This window comes from Panulirus ornatus, chromosome 9 (genome assembly GCF_036320965.1).
Source record: "Panulirus ornatus isolate Po-2019 chromosome 9, ASM3632096v1, whole genome shotgun sequence".
Lineage (NCBI taxonomy): Eukaryota > Metazoa > Arthropoda > Malacostraca > Decapoda > Palinuridae > Panulirus > Panulirus ornatus.
This window is the reverse complement of record NC_092232.1, coordinates 12,893,165-12,913,160: the sequence shown is the minus strand read 5'-3', so window position 1 is coordinate 12,913,160 and position 19,996 is coordinate 12,893,165. Positions and strand designations below refer to the sequence as shown.

Below are 19,996 nucleotides of genomic sequence, written 5' to 3'. Positions count from 1 at the left end.
CTTATGCTCCCATTTGTTCTCCATATATATATATATATATATATATATATATATATATATATATATATATATATATATATATATATATATATATATATATATATATATAAAAGTAGTATTTTAGTGCACCTTTTTATAATAATTCCCACGTGATTACAGACAAAAATCTCCCTTCTATAATCATTAACAAAATAAAATCTACTTATGTTTTAGCTATGTTAGGGTATCTGGCCGTGAGTGTATTTTCTCAATCATATCAAAAATCTTATGATAAGAACTTGTAGTACTAGCTACGAACAAAGTCCCTTTCTCCGACGTATGAGTCCCTTCCTTATCCTTTACATCACTGTTCTTAGAACCAAATGTTTAAGTTGATAATTTTCCATACAAAATATTGTAGTAGATGTGTTCACGTATCACTATTCCAGCCAGCCTGAATATGTAGAATGTAATTAATTCTTTATCACTATAAGACCACAACCAGAAATAAACTTTATAATCTGATTATCGTTTGAGTTAACCTGCAGTCTGTTGTTTCCTTCTCGATACACTTAGACAGTTGGAGTATAGTTGCACGTTGATGTTTTACCTGAGAGTGGACTAACGAGTAGCACCTACGAGGGGAGAAAAAAGAGGAGTTGGAAGTTTTTGTATGTGTCTGAAGAGGAAAGGTGATGAAGTAGATAAAACTTTAGATATATGGCAAGGAGCAGAAGTTGAAAAGTAAGAGGAATGATAATTTTCAACCAGCAGATGAAAAACTACTTCATACGAGTTATTATCTAGTCTCTATCTTAAGATCTTAAAAGCTTTTAGTTAATTGATATGACGTTCTTAATAAGAAACTGGTAAAACATAATGTTTAAAAAAAAAAAAACCTTATTTCGTCACTACTTGCCTTTGTAGGATGGCCTGTGCAAAACTTTTGCTGGAGAACCTCTTGGTCTTGAGCGCTTGCAGAACTTTTCTCATAGTCTCAGACTTTTTTGGCATTTTTTTTTTCCTCTTCATCAAGATGTTTCTCGTCATGTGTATTAAGATTTGCGATGTCCATCTATCTCTTACACAGACTACCCATCTACTGCTATAGAATCCTTTATCAGTCCCTTTTCATTCAGCTAACGGATAATACTCATACAACATATGGAAGTTTAGAATTGATTCGTTTATGTGTGTGACATCGTGGTGTAGGTACTATTGTGAATCTAGAATTCTAAAGGCCATAATGGAATTCCGAGCAAATTGTGCAACAAAGTTGTCTCATACACTTTTACCTTGTATTATGGAATTTATGAAACTAGAGTTTGATAATAAAGATACGGGATTTTGTTAAACGAATTTTGAAGATATTCAAAATTTTGATATTAGATGTTAGTATATCTGGTAATTAGTATATGTAGTATTATTAAGAAAATTTGCTTAGTCTGTGATAATTTGTATGACAAAATGTCTATTTGTTTGGATTTAGGGAAAAGGATTTTGTAATTGTATCTGAAAACTTCTTTTACATGCATCATTGGGTAGATGTGCTTGCGTGTCCTCTTTGATATATCATTTCTATTTCAATAAACATTTTGAATTTGAAATTGAATTCCATATGAAACACTTTAATCAAGCTGAAGATAATTGTGCTTGTTTGCTATATTATCACCACTGTCATATCAATTTTTTTTATATGTAATTCACAATAGTTGGTATAAAAACAGGCCTCACAAGGAAATAGATCCAGGTGTTAATATATGGAGAGTTATTTTAGATGTAACAGTCCACCAGTGATTTCCCTGATCCCATGTAAACCTTTGGAAGAAGCTCTGCTCCACATCCTATACATCAAAGATATCATCAACCAGGTGGGTTTTAATGCTAAGAATTATCTTAGAAGAAAGGGGCCGAATTTTCTTGTTTAGCTATGAAAGCCGCGCTGTAAGAAATCATACCAGACTTATTGGGGTTGTGCCACATTTTAAGGATGGGGATAGACAGCCTGTCCCTCCCCCTTAGGTAATGGGGTTTCACTGTACTAGGGCCCCTTTGCACACACACACACACACAATGACAAATTAGAATATGCTTCTCAGAGTTTCATCACCTCACCTAAATAAGCACAAAGAATTGAGAAGGTCCAGGGTAGGGAGACAAAAATGGTACCACAGTTAAGAAAGGTGAGTGAAAGGGAAAGGTTGGAGGCTTTGAATTTGCCCAACTTGCGGGGGAAGAGTGAATGGTGACTTTATCACGACCTTAAGTTTCAAAACAGATCTGTGACGTGGACAGTGAATAGTTTTACGAGAAGTTTAGGAATGAGGCAACCAGAGAACATAACATGAAATTAGGTAAGAAACGTTCAATAGGATGTCAAGAAATACATTGTATTATTGTGACAATGACTAAGGACGTGGATAATGCACACATTATATGTGAATACAAGAGGTTGCATGATGGTATAAAATGTTCAAAAGATGAAGCTAAGAGTGCAGAACTCGTTTCCCGTACAGTGCAAAGACGTAATAGGTTATGATAACGCAAAAAGTTTAGACGGGGCAACACGGTGACAACTGGTAATGTTGTGAAGTGGGCACCTCCCCGTGTTGTGGGTGGGGTCCCTTTTCTCTTAAGAATAAACTTTTGAATTCTGAATTCCAAAATGATTTAGTACGTCTTGATATTATATCTAATCAATTTACTATGGCATGTGACACCAAATAACTTTTAGTTCGCATTACCAGATACTTCATACTGCCAGGTGGCCCTCTAACATAGTGCCCACACAGTGTAATCTTTACAAATATGAGCCTGGAGCGAAAGGTCTTCCAAAAATATACTCTAAAATACACTCATCAGTTCAACTTTTAGAAATCAATAATAAAAAGTGGTGAGGGTTCCAGCGCAATGCTTCTGCCCCGTACAATCGCCTTCTACGACACGCGGGGAATACGTAGGAAATATTTCTTCTTCTCATCGGATTTCAGTGCATTATGCATGACAGATATAGTATGAATATGAAGAAATGAGACCATTTCTTTGTCTGTTCTTGGCGTTACCTCGATGATGAAGGAATGATGAACATATATAAAAAAAAAAAATAATAGTACAATGTGGAATTAAATGGATAAATCTAAATCATTTTTATTGTTCATTGCATCTGATGTGTGCATCACCATATTCAGCTCTTGTTGTCTAGTTTTCTAACATCTTTTTTCTAAGATTATTGCGCCTTGGAAACGTGGGGATGGTGTGCGCATCCTGCTGCCGTTTTGATTGTATCAGCTGTGATGGCGTCAATGTTGTCAGTTGGTGGTTGGCTGAGCGTCTTGGCCGGTTGTTCGACCGGTAGGTGGAGCTGACCGGTGTACAGTGTGTTATCCGTCCAGCCATTCCTAACATGAACATCCCCATGAAGCTGTTGGTGCTGGGGATGCTGCTTGCGGCCTCCAGCGCCACCTACGACAGCATTAACAAGGACTTGATCAACAAGAAGATAGAGAGGAAGGTGGACATCGCCTCGCAGTTAGTCAAAATTACCAACAAGATTACGCTGGAAAATGGTGGATCGGGAGCTGTCAAATCCTTTTTGCTGACCCTCACCAGAGCAGAGAAGGATAATCTTTCGTATATCAGTGCCCAGGTTAGAGTTGTGGAGTGATGGATTTAGTAGATATGTGCTCTTTGGTCGAAAGCTCATTGCATCCGGTAGGTTCCATGTGAGTTTTGACGAAACCCCGAAATGTATTGAAATCTACAGTGATAATGCAATTTATGCAAGCCAGATTTCTTGAATTTAGCAGCCAAGAAAAAGGATCTATAGGTCTTAACTAGTAGGGAAGTGAAAAGTGTGGTGAGAACATGTTGGTGTGACTGGTCATCCCTATAGACAGCCTGGTGTTTACATGTCTCCCCAGGCTGTAGTATATCCCTGTGTTCACGTAGTGTTCTGGTGCACTTTTTTATGTCAAGATAAAGTTCACCCTGTTCCACAGGTCTCCATTGATTCTGAAGATGTGTTTATAGTTTAACTGAAATTTGCAGTACTGTATGTATTTCTTAGTTGAATTCCTGGTCCTGGCGCATCATTGTTATTACTATAGTTATCGTTGTGTTGTGATTCATATCACTAAATGACATTCATGTGGATGATACAGCTTCACTGAGTTAACTAGGTTGACATCTTGTTTACAGATTTTTTGTGGGGGTAATGCTTGTCATTAACTATTTGTATTGAACGGGGAGGAATTTTTATACTCTTGGGACTACATCTATAGAGCATTCTATGCAGTACAAATATATAATTCTACTAAATTCAAAGGGCAATTAACCATTGGGTCATAACAAGGTTGCTTTTGACAGTGCAAGATTAATATTAATTTGGAATGAGAAGGAAGATAAAATACATATACAGTCATACAGTATCATAGATTTATGTATGCCATCAGCATTAACCATGGCCTCATTCATTTTGGTCCGTTCATCCACCACTCAAATACTTTAAAAGTATTTCTGTTCATTTGTAAGGTTTCTTACTCTTCATTTTATGTCCTCTGGTTGCTCTATCCCTACATATCTCTAAGAACTGTTTACTGTCCACATCATTAATGTTTTAGAAATTTAAAAGTTGTGATCAGGTCACCCTTTCTTTCCTTCACAGTGAGTAAAGTTAAAGCCTCCAACCATTCCCTGTAACTTATTTTAATTCCAGTACCATTATTGTTGACCTTTGTGTTTTTTTGGTGCAATGACCAAACTTAAGAACCATATGCTTGTTTTGGCTGTTTAAAGGATATGAATAGCATGCTAAGTATTTCCTTAAGCATATACTCAAAGGCTATGTTGATATTTGCCGGCAGACATTTTGTCACAACTATTCTCCTGATGAGGACTATGCCAGCAGGTTAGGGATGCTGTTGACTCCCATGTCCTTCTCACACAGAATCCTGGTTTATTTCCTTACAGATATTTCCACTGAGCTCATTGTTTGCTTTAGCTGAGTATGCATGACCTTTAGATGGATGACTATCCATTCATATTGATGGGTGAGCGGTACTGAGAATAGTAACTGTTTTACCTAACAATGGAAGAGGCCTGAATAGGCTATTAATTGTATGATGGTTGCTGAATATTAAAAAATGTGCAGGTAAAGCTAGAATATCAATTGATGTTGGCTTTAGTTACCTATGAGAACATTTGATCCTGGCTGTTGTTTAAGGGTTAGGAGTAAAGTGAAAAAAGAATATGATTAGTGTGCATGCTATGAGGTCTGTTAAAGGATAAGTTGGGAATCATCGGATTATAGGACAGTATGTATGGTAGTCTTTTATTTTAGATGATGAGGGACTAAAAGATCAGTTAATTACAAAAATGTAAGTGTAAAACTTTGATTTCAACAGAAGTTGAATGAGAAACTGAGTTACAGTATCTGTAACACTGTTAAGTGACACAAAGATTAAACTTTATAAGGGTTCATAAACAAAACTTGTCACGGTTAATGCATGAAAAGGTTTTAGAAGGAGAAAAAGATGATGTAACTAAGATTAGGAGATATTTCAAGTTACTGTGTTTTTCTAAGAAAAAGGTAAAGGTTGGTAAAGAAGGCATTACCTGTAATATTGTCCAAATTCCTAAGCCATCTTTTACTCAGTGATATCGAAAATGGGTGGTCAGAGTTGCTGTCCCTCATGATAATGTTAACTAGAATACATTCAGCCCACTCAATTATTTTTGAAATATTTCAGATTCATTTAGTGCCCTCAAGTGTATCATGATAATTTCTAATACACATTATATTTTCTAATCCAGTCTGGTGGCAGTGTCCTTAAGTTGGTGGAGACAAGGGTTCAAGAGCATCGTGACATGGCCTTCTTTAAGGTGGAATTGAAGGATGCACTACAGCCAGGCAAAACTGTCAATGTAAGTATTTCCTGTATTTCATTTTCTTGAAGTGGGGAAAAGAGGAAGCCAAGCAAGGGATTTTCATCCTCCCTGAAGGCTTATGCTGGGGTGTTTGAATGTATTGATGTAACCAGGATGAGAAGGAGGTAATAAGTTTGAGAAGAGGACTCTGGATGATCTGGTTATGAGTGGAAATAAGCTGAAGGGGAAGAGGCGACAAGGGTTTAGGAATGCTTGAGGGGTAAAGTTTGAGTTAGTGTGAGGATGAGTTCAAAGGAGGGCTCAGTCTTCTATAGAATATTTTGTGGGAATGTGTGAAAGAGCACTGGAAGTTCCAAGACTGATGTGGGTGAGAATAAGAGTGAATTATGAGAAAGTAATGGGGGGGGTCTGGGGTACCCAGTGTAAATGAAAATGATGAACAGTTTGTGCAGTTGACTGCTGAATAAAGATTGTTGACTAGTAATACTTGGTTGAAGAAAAAAAAGTGCATACACAATTATTCATGGATATCTGGGGAGCAGGCATCATTAGACTATGGACTAATTGATATGCATGCAAAGGAGAGATTGTTAGATGTGAATGTGCTGAAAGCAGCAGCTAGTGTGATGTCTGATCACATCTGGGTGGAGGTGAGTGTGAAGGTTTGTTATTGGCTTTAAAGCAGTGGTTCCAAAATGTTTCAGACATTACCCCTTTTTTTTTCATAAAGCTTCCTCCACAGTGGCATCCGGTATTTAATTCCAAAATACTATTGGCAGTTGATTATGTGCATGTATATGTGTATATATGTACAAATGGGAACATCAGTGAAGGGGGCTAATGGGGAGGTGAGAGCAAGTAGTGGTGAAGTGAGGAGATGGAGTGAGTATTTTGAAGATTTGTTGAATGTGTTTGCTAGACACCAGATATATGGTGTTTTGGTCAAGGTGGTGTGCGAAGTGAGAGTGTCAGGAAGAATGGTTTGGTAAACATAGAAGTGGTAGTGAAAGCTTTGCGGAAGGTGAAAGCCGGCAAAGCAGCAGGTTTGGATGGTATTGCAGTGGAATCTTTTAAAAAGGGATGTGACTGTGTTGTTGACTGGTTGTTAAGGATATTCAGTGTATGTGTGGTTCATGGTGAAGTGCTTGGGGATTGGCTGAATGCATGCATAGTGCTGTTGTATAAAGGCAAAGGGGACAAAGTGAGTGTTTAAATTACAGAGGTGTAAGTTTGTTGAGTATTCTTGAGAAATTATATGGGAGGGTATTGATTGAGAGGGTAAAGGCATGTACAGAGCATCAGATTGGGGAAGAGCAGTGTGGTTTCAGAAGTGTTAGAGGATGTGTGGGTCAGGTGTTTGCTTTGAAGAATGTATATGAGAAATACTTAAAAAAAACAGATGGATTTGTATGTAGCATTTATGGATCTGGAGGAGGCATATGATAGAGTTGATGGGGATGCTTTGTGGAATGTATTTAGAGTATATGGTGTGGGAGGTAAGTTGCTAGAAACAGTGAAAAGTTTTTATCAAGGATATAAGGCATGTGTACGAGTAGGAATAGAGGAAAGTTTTAGGTACCTGGGAGTGGACATAGTAGCAAAGGGAACTGTGGAAGTGAATCATGTGGTGGGTGAAGGGCAAAGATTCTTGGAACATTTGTGAAATCTGTGGAAAGAGACTATTATCTTGGAGGGCAAAAATGGATAGTTTTGAAGGTATGATAGTTCCAGTGATGATGTATAGATTTGAAACTTGGGCTATAGATGAGAATGTGCAGAATAGGAAGGATTTGGTGGAAATGAAATGTTTGAGGACAATATGTCATGTGAGGTGGTTCTTTGAGTAAGTAATAAAAGGATGAGAGAGTGGTTGAGCGCTGAATAGGGTTTGCTGAAATGTTGTGGACGTGGAATGAGTATGGAAAGGTTGACAAGAGGATATGTCATAAGTGGAGTGGAGAAGAAGGGGAAGAGCATATTGGAGATGGAAGGATAAGTTGAAAGAGTATTTCGAGTGCTCAGTGCGTGGACGTGGAGGGTGAAAGACATTCGTGAGATAAAGTGAATTGGAAGAATGTAGTATACAAGAGGCTGTGTGCTGGCATATGAAGCAGCTGGGGTATACCAGAGGAAGGTCTATGAACCTGGTTATGGATAATGGGCTGTGGTTTTGGTGCATTACATAAGACAGCGAGAGAATGGATATGAATGAATGAGGCTTTTCTTTCCATGTCTTTTCCTGGCATTACCTCGGGCACAGGAGGCAGCTCACAAGTATGAAAAAAGAGTTTCTTTAACCCTCCTCTATGTTGATATGCATTTACAGCTTGGGACAGGCTGATCCTGGAGAGGGGAGTTTCTGAAGAATAAAGGAGTTCTTTTCTCTGTGGCTGTGTCCCATGAGCAATTTTCAGAGAAGGTGTTTCCCTTCTTCACCTTTCCCTCTCATTTGAAAAAGGTTTCTTTTACCTAATGGTAACCAAAGCAAGGTTTAGGGGTCCTTATTCTTCAAACTTTTGGTGAATCTTCCACATGTGGGACAATGTGCTAGAAAGTTTTTCATTCTTTAAGACCTATATCTCTTTTATTTGATGGAGTAGTTTGTATTGGAAGAGTATAGGATGAATGGAATTGTATAAAAGATAGAGATGGAAGCCTTTTTTATCCTCCAGAGGAGGGGATGGATTGATTGGTTATAGGATCAATGATTATATTTGGACATAAGGATACAGCAACATTATACATTTGTGAAATGAAGGCAAGAAGATTTTCATAGTGGAATTGAATGTTTTGTTTTTGTACATATGTTATAGAATAATGCATTGATAACCAAAATGTTTAATATTTTTGTCCATTTATTACAGGTTGAGGTGGAGGTTGTAATTACCCAAATGTTAGATCCATACCCTGCGTACATCCAGCAGGGAGAGAAGCAGCTTGTGCGTTATTCTGGCAACCATTATGTCTTAACTCCTTACACCACAACCACCCAAACTACTACTGTTACACTACCATCTCCTAACATTGAGTCTTATTCTCGTCTCAAGCCCACTACCCATACAGACACCTCTATAACATATGGTCCATATGATGGAGTTACTGGGTTTTCAGAGGTAAGATTTGATGTTTTACATGCATTTATTTATTAGAGTACTTTTTCAGATGTTACTGTGGAGGTAGATTGTGAGATTTGTATCATCAGGTGTTATAAGCTTGTAAATCCAGTGTCTTTGTATTTGAAGTTCCCAAGGAACATTTCTTTCTCTAATTTCTAACGCTTTTCAGTCTCTTCCTGCATTACCTCCCATCAGTGCTGCGGACTAGTTTGAAACTCCTGTCATATGCAGATGGCTTTACAATCATATCACAGCACCAGGATGCTACCCAGATTACAAACATGCAACACTTCATCTTACATGTATAACTCTGGCTCACTTGAAATAGAATGTGTCTCCACAGATATATACTGTCTTCCTCTTAACCCCTGACAGACATAATCCAACTTGCATCTTCCTATAATTTTGAATGTTCAGAATTATAAAACTCCAACCATCATGGGCAATATTTATGACAAGTCCATACTTTCATTCCCCCATTCCATTTCTCTCCCTCCAGTATTCCTCCACCCTATTTGCCAATGTCAGTTACTCTTCCTCTCACACCAACCCCTTTAACAGTGATTGTTTAAGAAATATAAATAGATAAATATATATATAAAAAACATTGATATATGTATAAATTTTGTCATCTTACCATTCCCTCTATATTTAATGTAAGGGTACCCATGTTCCTGCACCCTCATGAATATCACAGAAACTCTTACCACAAAGCCCTGGTTCCTAGCTACTGAACTCCATTTCCTCATCTGTGTTGCATATCAACATAGAAATTGTTAAGGTTTGTGTAGTTTCCACAGTCACATCTCTTATTTGTGTCTTGCCCCACTTCTAATCTTTTAATGTCCTTCTCTTAAATATTCTTTATTATCATATAGCTTCTGAAGTTTTTGTATGCTGTCTGTATCTACCGTGACCTTAGTCATTTTATTTACATCTTTTTATCAATTTTCTTGCTATGTTCTTTGATTGCTCATTCCCTACATCTTGTAAAGAACTGTCCACTGTCCTTATCATCGGGCTGTTCTAAGAATTTAGAAGTCCTGATGAGACCACCCCTAATTCTTGAGTCTGTAATGCAGGGTTTTTAATTCTGGTAATGCCTTTGTTGCCCTCCTCTGGATCTTGTCTGTTGGTTTCTTGTGCTTCTTTAGGCACAGTGACTAAACTTGAGAAGTGTATTCTAGTTTTAGCCTTATGTAGGCTATGTGAACAGCTTGCTAAATATTTCCTTACCTGTATACTTGAAAACTATAGTAATGTTTGCCTTTAGCCAGTTTGTCTTAGCTATTTTCCGAATGTGGGAATCTGGTCAGGGGCAATGCCTGCTCCCAAGCCAAGTCCCTCGCATAGAATTTTGAAGCATATTTTCTGCTGGTGTGTGTATGACAGCCATTTGATTGGTACGCCACAGGTGCTTTGGCTGTCAGAAATTGAATTATCATGAGAAAGTTGCCAGAAGCCTTTTAAGACTTTTACATCCTGTGGGATATTATTTCTGAACTTATCTTATGCCTGTAGATATGAAATTATTGTGTGCGCAGGAACTTATTCAGAGGTAATGTTCACCATATTTGGGAGTGGAACTTGTATTTGAGATATCAGAATTACAAGAAACAGGTGAAATAGATTTCATTAGACTTTGCTATGGAATGGGAACAAACAGCATGAGAAATAAGGATGTCTGAGTGAAAATGAGATAAAAAAGGATTTGCAAGTAAAGAATGCATTGCTTTGTCTGTCAAAAATCAGCTTTTGCCAGTTGATTAGCACATGAAATGTATTTGTTTTGGTATGGCAGAGCTAATTAAAGGTATAGTTCAGCCTGACTCTTTAGAGTTCAATGTGATTTAAGGCACAGTTATCAGAATATGAGCACAAATAGTGATGGATTTCCCTTGACCAAGGCATGGGAAAAAAAGTAAATAGTATGAGAAGTAAAGAAGCCAGAATGAAGTATGAGATAGAGAAGCATGGATTGATTACATGGATATTCAGAAAGAATTGATTGAGGAAGGTTAACTAAGAAAGTGTGTTTGAGCGAGGGGGAATGGAAAACAGTTGTAAAATGGAATTAGGCAGAACCATATATAGTTCAGAAAGTGTGGTTGAAGATATATTTGGAACTGGGCTAGGATAGAAATGCAGGAGGAAAATGCAAGATAGAGATAATCTTTATATTGAATGAAGACAATATTTTGTACAGCAGGACTTTAAAGTGTATTTCTCCCATTTGATATTTGCAGGATCCTATGAATGTTCATTATGAAAACAACTCTCCATTTGTGACTGTAACTAAGCTTGAACGTGTAATTGAAGTATCTCATTGGGGTAACATTGCAGTAGAGGAAACGATTGATGTTTTGCACACTGGTGCCAAGCTGAAAGGACCTTTTTCACGTTATGATTACCAGCGTGAACACAACAGCTATTCTAGCATTAAGTAAGTTTCTGTGGTTTTTGAGTCATTATTTAGATAATCTTTATAATTGTTTGATTTAAGAGTATGTTTTATATTTATTTTGAGTGATGTGGTGTACTGGGAGCACATGAAGCAGCCATGGGAAACCACAGAAAGGTTTGTGGGGCCTGGGTGTGCATGGGGGCTGTGGTTTTTGTGCATTACACATGATAGAGAATGTATGAGTGAATGAGGCTTTTGTTTGATCCTAGTGCTACCTTGTTAATGCAGCAAATGGTGAACAAGTATGGAAGAAAAAGAAATGACCAAAATTCATTTTCATATACTTTGTGTACTAACTTTTTTTTTACCTACTTTTTCATTATCTTTCATGTCTGACTGTATATAGAGTTGCATTGCACATGCAAAGTCTTCCATGATATATCTGTTGGTGAGCTTCACATTCTCAGGTGTGAAAAACCCAGAAGCAATTTTTAACCCTTAAGTGGTGGGAGTAGTCATATGATGTCTTGCATAGCAGGTGGTGGAAATCATCATATGAGTACTAAGTTTTGCTGACTTCAATTTTCCCAGCCTTATTTTATTTGTGTGGCTGCAAAATCTTTCATGGTAACTATAGGTACTTTCTTCACTCCTAGGAAGCAAATATATATGAATATGCAGGGATAGTAGAAAAAGAATACTTCCCCGTATCTCCAGCATGTTGTAGAAGATGACTAGAAGGGGAAAGTCAGAGCTGGAGACCCTACCCTTCTAATATCTTGATTTCTAAAACTGGGAACATAAGGAGCCAACTGAAAAGTGCTCTCCTAGAAAGCTCTGGCAGGAGTGTCTGAATGTGCATGGATATAACTTAGGATGAGGAAAAGGGAGAGACAGGTAACAAGTTTGGGGAGGGGAACCTTGGTGTTCTGGCTCTGTGTGATATTAAGCTTAAGGGGAAGAATTGTTTGGGAATGGTGAAGGGGTAAAGTCAGGAATCAATATAAGTTGGGAATGATGAAGGGGTAAAGTCAGGAATCAATATAAGGTCACTTATAAAGTTATTGGAATGTGTTATAGAGTGTAAGGTCCTGACTGATGTGGGAGAGGGGAAAAAAAGTAAATTACAAGATGTGGGTGAACACCTAAAGTCTTCAGGGGATATTAACTTCCATAGCCCAGGCTGGGCTCTGACCGTTAGGCTGGGTCATTGGTTTACCTAGGTGTTGGAAGCCACAGGCTCTCTTGGCTTCCACAGCCTGGCTGATCCAGTACACTTTCTACCGATTTAGTCAGTTAGCTGAGAGATAAGTGGTATAATTGAACTGTTTTCTCTGGGAAGCATAATTAGGTGGTTGTGTGGTTAGGCAATTGCAATATTGTAGTAGTGAACCAGCGTATTGTATTTGAAACTGGGTCATGTTAGCTAATTTGGTATAATAGTTTGGTTTGTAGTAAAAGAATGTCCATACAGCCTCTAGAAACATTTATTTATTTATATTTTGCTTTGTCGTTGTCTCCCGCATTAGCAAGGTGTTTTTTAGGAATCTAGCAGAAGGATTACCTGAATCAAAAAGACCGAGACTACTACTTCATACCAAAATGTTCCCTGAAATTCCAAAATCAACAGGGATCACAGGGAGGCAGTGTCAGTAAGTCTTTTGTTGAAGCAATATGAAGATAAAGGAATACTGTCATTTTAAGTGCTCCAATGCTATACTGGAAAGAGGTGTCTCAAACTTTGCATCCACTGAAGAACCTTGTAAGAGAGGTATTCAGCATTGCCAGAAATTTTTCACTGCTAACAAAGCTCAACTTTTTGTCCCTTCTTTCTGATCAGTGTTATTGATAAAGTGCAGTAGGGAATTGTATGAATGACTACCAGCTTTTTTATTACCATCTGCAACTTTTACTAAAATGATTTTTTTTTCAAAATAGTTCATGACACTTGAAAAATTGGTTCTTAACCAAAATTATTCTTTTTTTCCAGATTTGGGGTATTGTGATTATAATTGATATTGTGTCGTAATTTGTTCTGAAATGTAATTGTAATTATATGGAAAATAGCTGTAATTTGATTTTTAAAGCATAATTGTTCCAACCCTGATCAGGAGATCCTGCACTGATCTGTTGTATTTTCCATAAGTACACTGATAATTGTACATAGACCATTAAGTAACATTAATAATTGTTTGCAGGTCATTCAAGACTATAATGCCAGCTTCTGCAAAGGATGTGTATTATCGAGATGAAATTGGCAACATCTCTACATCTCACATGCGTGTGCAGGATGATGCTGTGGAGTTGGATTTAAGGCCAAGGTTCCCATTGTTTGGGGGCTGGAAGACACATTACAAGATAGGCTACAATGTTCCTTCATATGAGTACCTCTATAGCTCAGGTATGGGAAATTTTTATTCATAAGCATTTCATGTTCGTTTACAATGTTCCTTCATGTGAGTACCTCTATAGCTCAGGTATGGGAAATTTTTATTCATAAGCCTTTCATGTTTGTTTGCAGCAGATATATCCAGGGAATGCTCTCTTTGTGCATGTCATTGCTGTAGATATGCATCCATGGTTGACTTGTCCAGTTTAAGTTCAAACCAACATCACATGGAAACAAGATTGCCTGATTACCTGTCAAATTCAGCTGGATATGGTGATTTGTAGGTAATACGAATTCCTAACCTTAACTAATTACATTTCTGTAAGAATTGTTATTGAGTCAAGATTTAGAATATCGGTGCATTCTAGTTGTCACCCTACCTCTTCTTATAGGCTGTACTCCCAGATTCAACCAATGTATCATCTACATCTGGTGGTGATAGTGGCCTTGTTTTGTTTCTCATATTCAGATGGCTGGAATGTCTCAAGTAAAATTACTTTTTCCTTTTGAAAATTAACTGTTGAGACTCTTCTGAAGATCTAAAACTGTTGAGACTCTTCTGAAGATCAAGAGCTGTGGGGAGTGTCCAGTAATTAGTTTTAATTTGGTAGAAAGGCTGATGCAGCATAACTGATTTTCTGTTTGATTCATAGTTATGGAGGCACTGAAATCAAGCAGTAAGCTAGGCATTTTAAAGGGATGACATCACCAACCAGTTTGTCTAATTCCAACAGTATTGTCTTCTATCAGAAGGGAACTTGAGTCATTACCCATTCATTTGGGTAATGGACTGGACCAGTTTTGTTCAAGGAAGTTACAAAGTACCCTCATGGTGAAATGTAAGCACTTTTGATTTGCTGTGCTTCCTTAACTCCTTATCCATCTATCTGTCTATACCTCTGATGCCTGTTCCAACTGGAATTCCCTCAAGGGAATGGAATCTCCGTAACTAGTAGACTCCAGTGCCGCTTCGCATTCTTTGGTGACTCACCCTTAACAGGCCACTGACAGAGGGGAACTCTTGTGCTGTGTTTGCAGAGGCTCCTACCTAATGTTCTTGCTGACTTCTACTACTACCTAATGTTCCTACCTACTACTGCTGCTACTCCAGCAGGGCTAGTGCATAGTGCTCACCGCAGTAAAATTTGGAGTTAATATGAATGAGATGTGTGAGTTAAGTGTTGTTAAGTATTATGTGTAACAAGGAGAGATTGTATATTTGTGGACAGAATGCCAGTAGTCCACGTGTGGGTGATGCAGAAAGGAAAGACATCTACCTGGGTCAGAGGAGTGCATCTTGACAACTGCATAAGTGCTAGCTCACTATGCAATCATCACTAACCCTTCTCACTAATTCTGGTCATATGTTTGTGTATGTAATGTATGGGAAGTTCACAGGGGTGCACTGTTCAGTATATAGTGTATGTTCTCATCGCACACACAATTATTAATGCAGTGTACAAAATAAGTCGGACATTGGTCATTTTCCGACAATTTCTCGGAAATTACCATACAAATTGTTGTACAGTCAGTCTTACTGTCCAATCATATCTTTAAGTTGTGTAACCAGGCTAGTCTTACTCCTAGGATAAGAAATTACTAGTTCCCTTACATCTATTGCTATTCTTCTTCAAAGTTGCAAAATTTGATTTCCTAAGATTTTCTAGCAATGACATGAAGAGTAACAATGAAAATTTTACTAGAAAAATCTAATCCTCAGCACATAAGTTACGTCACATCACTTTATTTGGGCAAACAAAGTATCTCCTCCTGTCACACATAACACTTGACTTGTACAAATCATTCTTTGTAGCTCTAGATTTTCCTGTGGTGAGCTCTGCCTTTTAGAAAAATGGAAGGAACTGAAGGAACGATAGAAGTAGCAGGTAGGAGCATTAGGTATAAGTAGTGGATAGGAATATTAGTTAGGAGCATTAGGTAGAAATAATGGGTTGGAATATTTGGTGAACATATTAGGTAGACATAGTAGGTAGGAATATCAGGTAGGAGCCACTGGAAACTGTGCTGGAGTTGCCCTCTACTAGTGACCTGTTTAAGGAGAGTCATTAAAGGCTAAGTATCGACACCTGAGTTTCACCAGCTATGGAGACTTGTGAGGGAGTTCCCAGTAGAAACGGCACAAGAGATGTAGATGGATAGAACATCCGGACCTCATTTATAGGGCTCCTGTAACATCATGTTTGCATTCCAAGCAGGAAAAGATAAATGATTAACTACTTTAGGGTGAAAATGGCCTTAAACAAGACTGTACTCCTTTTTGTACATTGATACAGCCTCGCCATGTGCAGGCAGAGTCCAGTAACACAATATCTACTTTTCCAGGTCATGCAAATGTATGGATGCTGTGGATTTTCAAGGAAAGATGAATAAAGTGCTTTTAGTGCATCATATTAATTACACCCAAACCACTTGCCACAAATATGATGAAGCCGTAGACTTCGTTTTTTTTTTTCCAGAATTTATTGGCAGATCAGAAATAGGTGCTTAGTTATAAATGAAAAATGATATTGCAGCCTTATTCAAAGTCACCGTTTCATTAAAGTTATTGTAGTGCTGTGTACATGATAACCTTTTTGTTATAAAAAGAAGTGCATTATATCTAATGTAAATACTTTTCTTTTTAAGGTGATGAATACATCTTGAAAATGCGCATTCTTGATCATGTGTTTGATGATGTTTCCATTGATGAATTAGTGCTGAAAATAATTCTACCAGAAGGTGTACGTGGTATTGTGTTTGAGTAAGTTTGTAATAATATTATTCTTTGATAGTCCTTTGTACCTGTTTAATTCTATTTTGATTTCAAACACTTTCATTTTTCAGTGTTAAATGTATGTATTCAAAATATGTAATTCTTGGGTATATTGATGAGACTAGCCGTGACACTTTGATTCTGACAGTAATTACTATGTACATCATCTTTCCTGCAGAACACCATATCCAGTAGAGCGACTGCCTGATTCTCTGCACTTCACTTACCTTGACACAGTGGGTCGGCCAGTTGTTTCAGTGATGAAAAAGAACTTAGTAGAAAGTCACATCCAGGATTTCACACTGCACTACCGGTTTCCCTCCATACTTATGTTACAGGAACCTTTGCTTGTTGTTGTTGCTTTCTTCATCTTGTTTATCACGGTAAGGTCCTAATATTTTTCATTGTGAAAAATTAGCTCTATTATAATATTCACAGAATGTGTATGATAAATTATCTTGATATTTGTAATATTGTGTTAAGCTAAAATAGAATCCTTCTGTTGCACAGTATAGTGTACAAAGGATGATTGCTTTTGTCATAATTGTTTGTTAGAGTTGACAGACTCAAAACAGGAAGCCCTGGCCCATCCAACACAGTATCTGCTGCTCCAACAAACACTTTTATATATGTGCCAGCCAGTCACATCCCTGGAAATTAATACAGTAACCCAATTATTATCCCCCACCTCAACCCAATCCCAGGATCTGAACTTATGACCCAGGGCTGGTTATCCATTTAGCGTTTACCTTTGAAAATTTACCCAGCATACCTTTGAAAATTTACCCAATACACCTCAGGCTCTGAGTTATTTCTGGGCACCAAAAATGGAATGTTCAACATTTAAGATACTGAATGCCTCAAGGTACTTGAATGTTGTGAGGACTAAATCCAAACAAGTCAGGTAATTCAGACCAGAATATTTGTGGAAGCTAGCCAGCAAATGACTTTTCTGATCATTGCAGGAATGGAAAGTGCCTAATGACTGGAAGCTAACCATTTAAACACCAATTTTGAAAAAAGGAAATAGAAGATATGCTTTAAACTCTTACCCCATTAGCCTCATTTCAGTTCTAGTTAGACAATTATTACAGAAAGTTGTTAAATTCTTTGAAGAAAATAGATTAATATTTGATCATCTACACAGTTACTTAATGAATCTGGTTAGTTGTTTTGTGATATATCTGATAACTGGGACTCCAACGTACCTTCTTATGCTAAATACTTGGACTTTAGTCAGACTTTCAATAAAAGATTGCAAAATAGAGTTAGAGCTCACAGTAAAGGAAACTGAATTTGTATGCGTGATTAATGGATGTGCTGTAAGAAAGGAAACAGTATTACTAAATGGGGAAGTATCTGAGTGGCTTCATGTATCTAGTCGAGTTCCACACGGCTTGGTCCAAGGACCCATATTTTATCTTTATCAGTGACAGAGAGACAAACTGGACTTGCTAGCAGAATCTTGAGTTTTGTTGTTGACGAAAGTAGTTACATAAGCTGAAAAAAAATCATTTTTAATGGTTGTTACATAATGAACAAAAATAACACTTTCCCCTTCTGTTAGTATCTTGTTGCATTCCTCTTGTGCTTCAGGTCACCCTTAAGCCTTCATGGTATGCTTTTAGCTAGGTTGTAGTGATAAAGAAGTCCAGACCTCTAATGGCTGCTTTTGACTTAGGGACAGATGTATCAGTCACTTAAACAGGTCTTGATTATAGACTAGAGGTTGTTGATAGGACTGAGATCTGGACTACTACCTAACCAGTCACTAAAGCAGGGCACTTCACAGTCTTTTAACCCCTGAAACACACAAGGGGGTGAGAATAGAGGCATCATCCTGCATAAAAATCTTAGCCTGAGCTTTACCAAATGAATCGGGTAAAAAATCACTCATTATTTCCAAATAATTGAACTGATTCATCATAATATTTTTACAAAAAATTGCTAGCTCCCCAACACCATAATAACTGAAGCATCCTAGCATCATGATTAATGCAGAGTGCTTTACAGTCTTATCTGTTTACTGAGGGAGATGTGGGTCTAAGTGCAGTGGCCAGTACACACTCCCTTTACTGCTACCATTCATGGTAAAAGTAGTTGCATCCATCCAGTAAACACTCCATCATGTTTCAAAATCCCAAACTGTACTTTTTACAAAACTTCACTCTGTTCACCCTTTGCAGTGCAGTGGTCAGAGGTGGCTTCTTGAGGGCACAGTAGCTTTTGAATCCCAGGTTGTCATGGAGGGCCTGATGCACACACCTCAGTGAGACATGGCCATGGAGACAAAAGTTTTTTCCCTTGCTTCTCTCACTATGAGTGCAGGGCTGGCCTTCATCTGGTAAGAAATCACTTTAAGGGTCTTTGTATAGACCCTTAAAGTAATTTTGGCCTGCCAGACATAGGGAGAGGAACTGGTAACATGTCTTACCCAGGTCCCTTGTACCACTTCACAGTAGCTTTTGAATCCCAGGTTGTCATGGAGGGCCTGTTGCACACACCTCAGTGAGGCATGGCCAGTGAGACACAGGTTTTTTCCTTCACTTTCTCACTGTAAGTGCAGTGCTGGCCTTAACCTGGTGAGAGACCACTTTAAGTTTATAAGGAAGCATCAATTTTGGCTTGCCAGACTTTGGGAGAGGATGTGGTAACATGACCTACCCAAGCTTCTTGTACCACTACACCAGTTTCAATACACCACGCAAGCACACTATGATGAGCTATGTAAAGTGGAATCTAATCATCAACATATGAATGCATAGGTTTAGAAGAAGAGATCATGTATTGAGAGGAGTAGGTGATAGGATATGATCCTGATGAACACCACTACTGATGGGAGGGGAAAGTTGCTTCTTTGACAACTTCCATGTTGAAATGTCCTGTGAGGAAACAATGAAACCAAAGGAAGGTAGTCTGGAAAGCAAAGTCTTGTGCCTCATCCAGTCAAATGCATTGGGGAAGTTGAGGACTGCAACAAAGTTTTCTACAGAATCCCACAGGAGAGATCACCAGTAGACATAGTACTGCAAAATCTTTAATGGTGATCTAAAAGAATGTCATGGGATTCTGAGTGTTTGAATAAGTGAAAGACTTTGGAGTTAGCAGAAGTGAGAGCAGTGGTCCAATAGTTTGAGGGGTAAGAGTGGCCGCCTTTCTTAGGGATGGGCTGCTACAAGACATGCTTCTAAGCAGAAGGGAAAGTCTTGGTTTTTAGATGGAGACAAAATAGGTGAGGAAGGATTTGTGCTAGCTCATGGGGACACTCCTTTAGAACATGAGGGAGTATGCCATCTGAACCATTGCCTTGTTCCCTTGAATCTGGGATATTACCTTGCACAAGGAGGATATAGATGCCAGAGGTAGGAGGTGAGGGTGAGGGATTAGAATCTAAATCATCTAAAGTTGAGTTAGAGGAAAAACAAGATGCCAAAAAGAGTTGCTCTGTC

General features: G+C 38.0%; 1 protein-coding gene across 2 annotated transcripts in view; it reads left to right on the top strand.

The window, feature by feature from the left end:
* Positions 1–3,261: 3,261 nt before the first annotated feature.
* The window catches only part of LOC139750219 (dolichyl-diphosphooligosaccharide--protein glycosyltransferase subunit 1), a 29,140-nt gene continuing 12,405 nt past the window's right edge, over positions 3,262–19,996 (top strand). For both annotated transcript variants that reach the window (XM_071664703.1, XM_071664702.1), the window contains exons 1-7: positions 3,262–3,625; positions 5,791–5,901; positions 8,730–8,978; positions 11,228–11,424; positions 13,584–13,786; positions 16,421–16,535; positions 16,726–16,930. In XM_071664703.1, the coding sequence (XP_071520804.1) occupies positions 3,383–3,625; positions 5,791–5,901; positions 8,730–8,978; positions 11,228–11,424; positions 13,584–13,786; positions 16,421–16,535; positions 16,726–16,930 (1,323 nt within the window). In that variant the 5' untranslated portion in view covers positions 3,262–3,382. The remainder of the gene's footprint in view (positions 3,626–5,790; positions 5,902–8,729; positions 8,979–11,227; positions 11,425–13,583; positions 13,787–16,420; positions 16,536–16,725; positions 16,931–19,996) is intronic.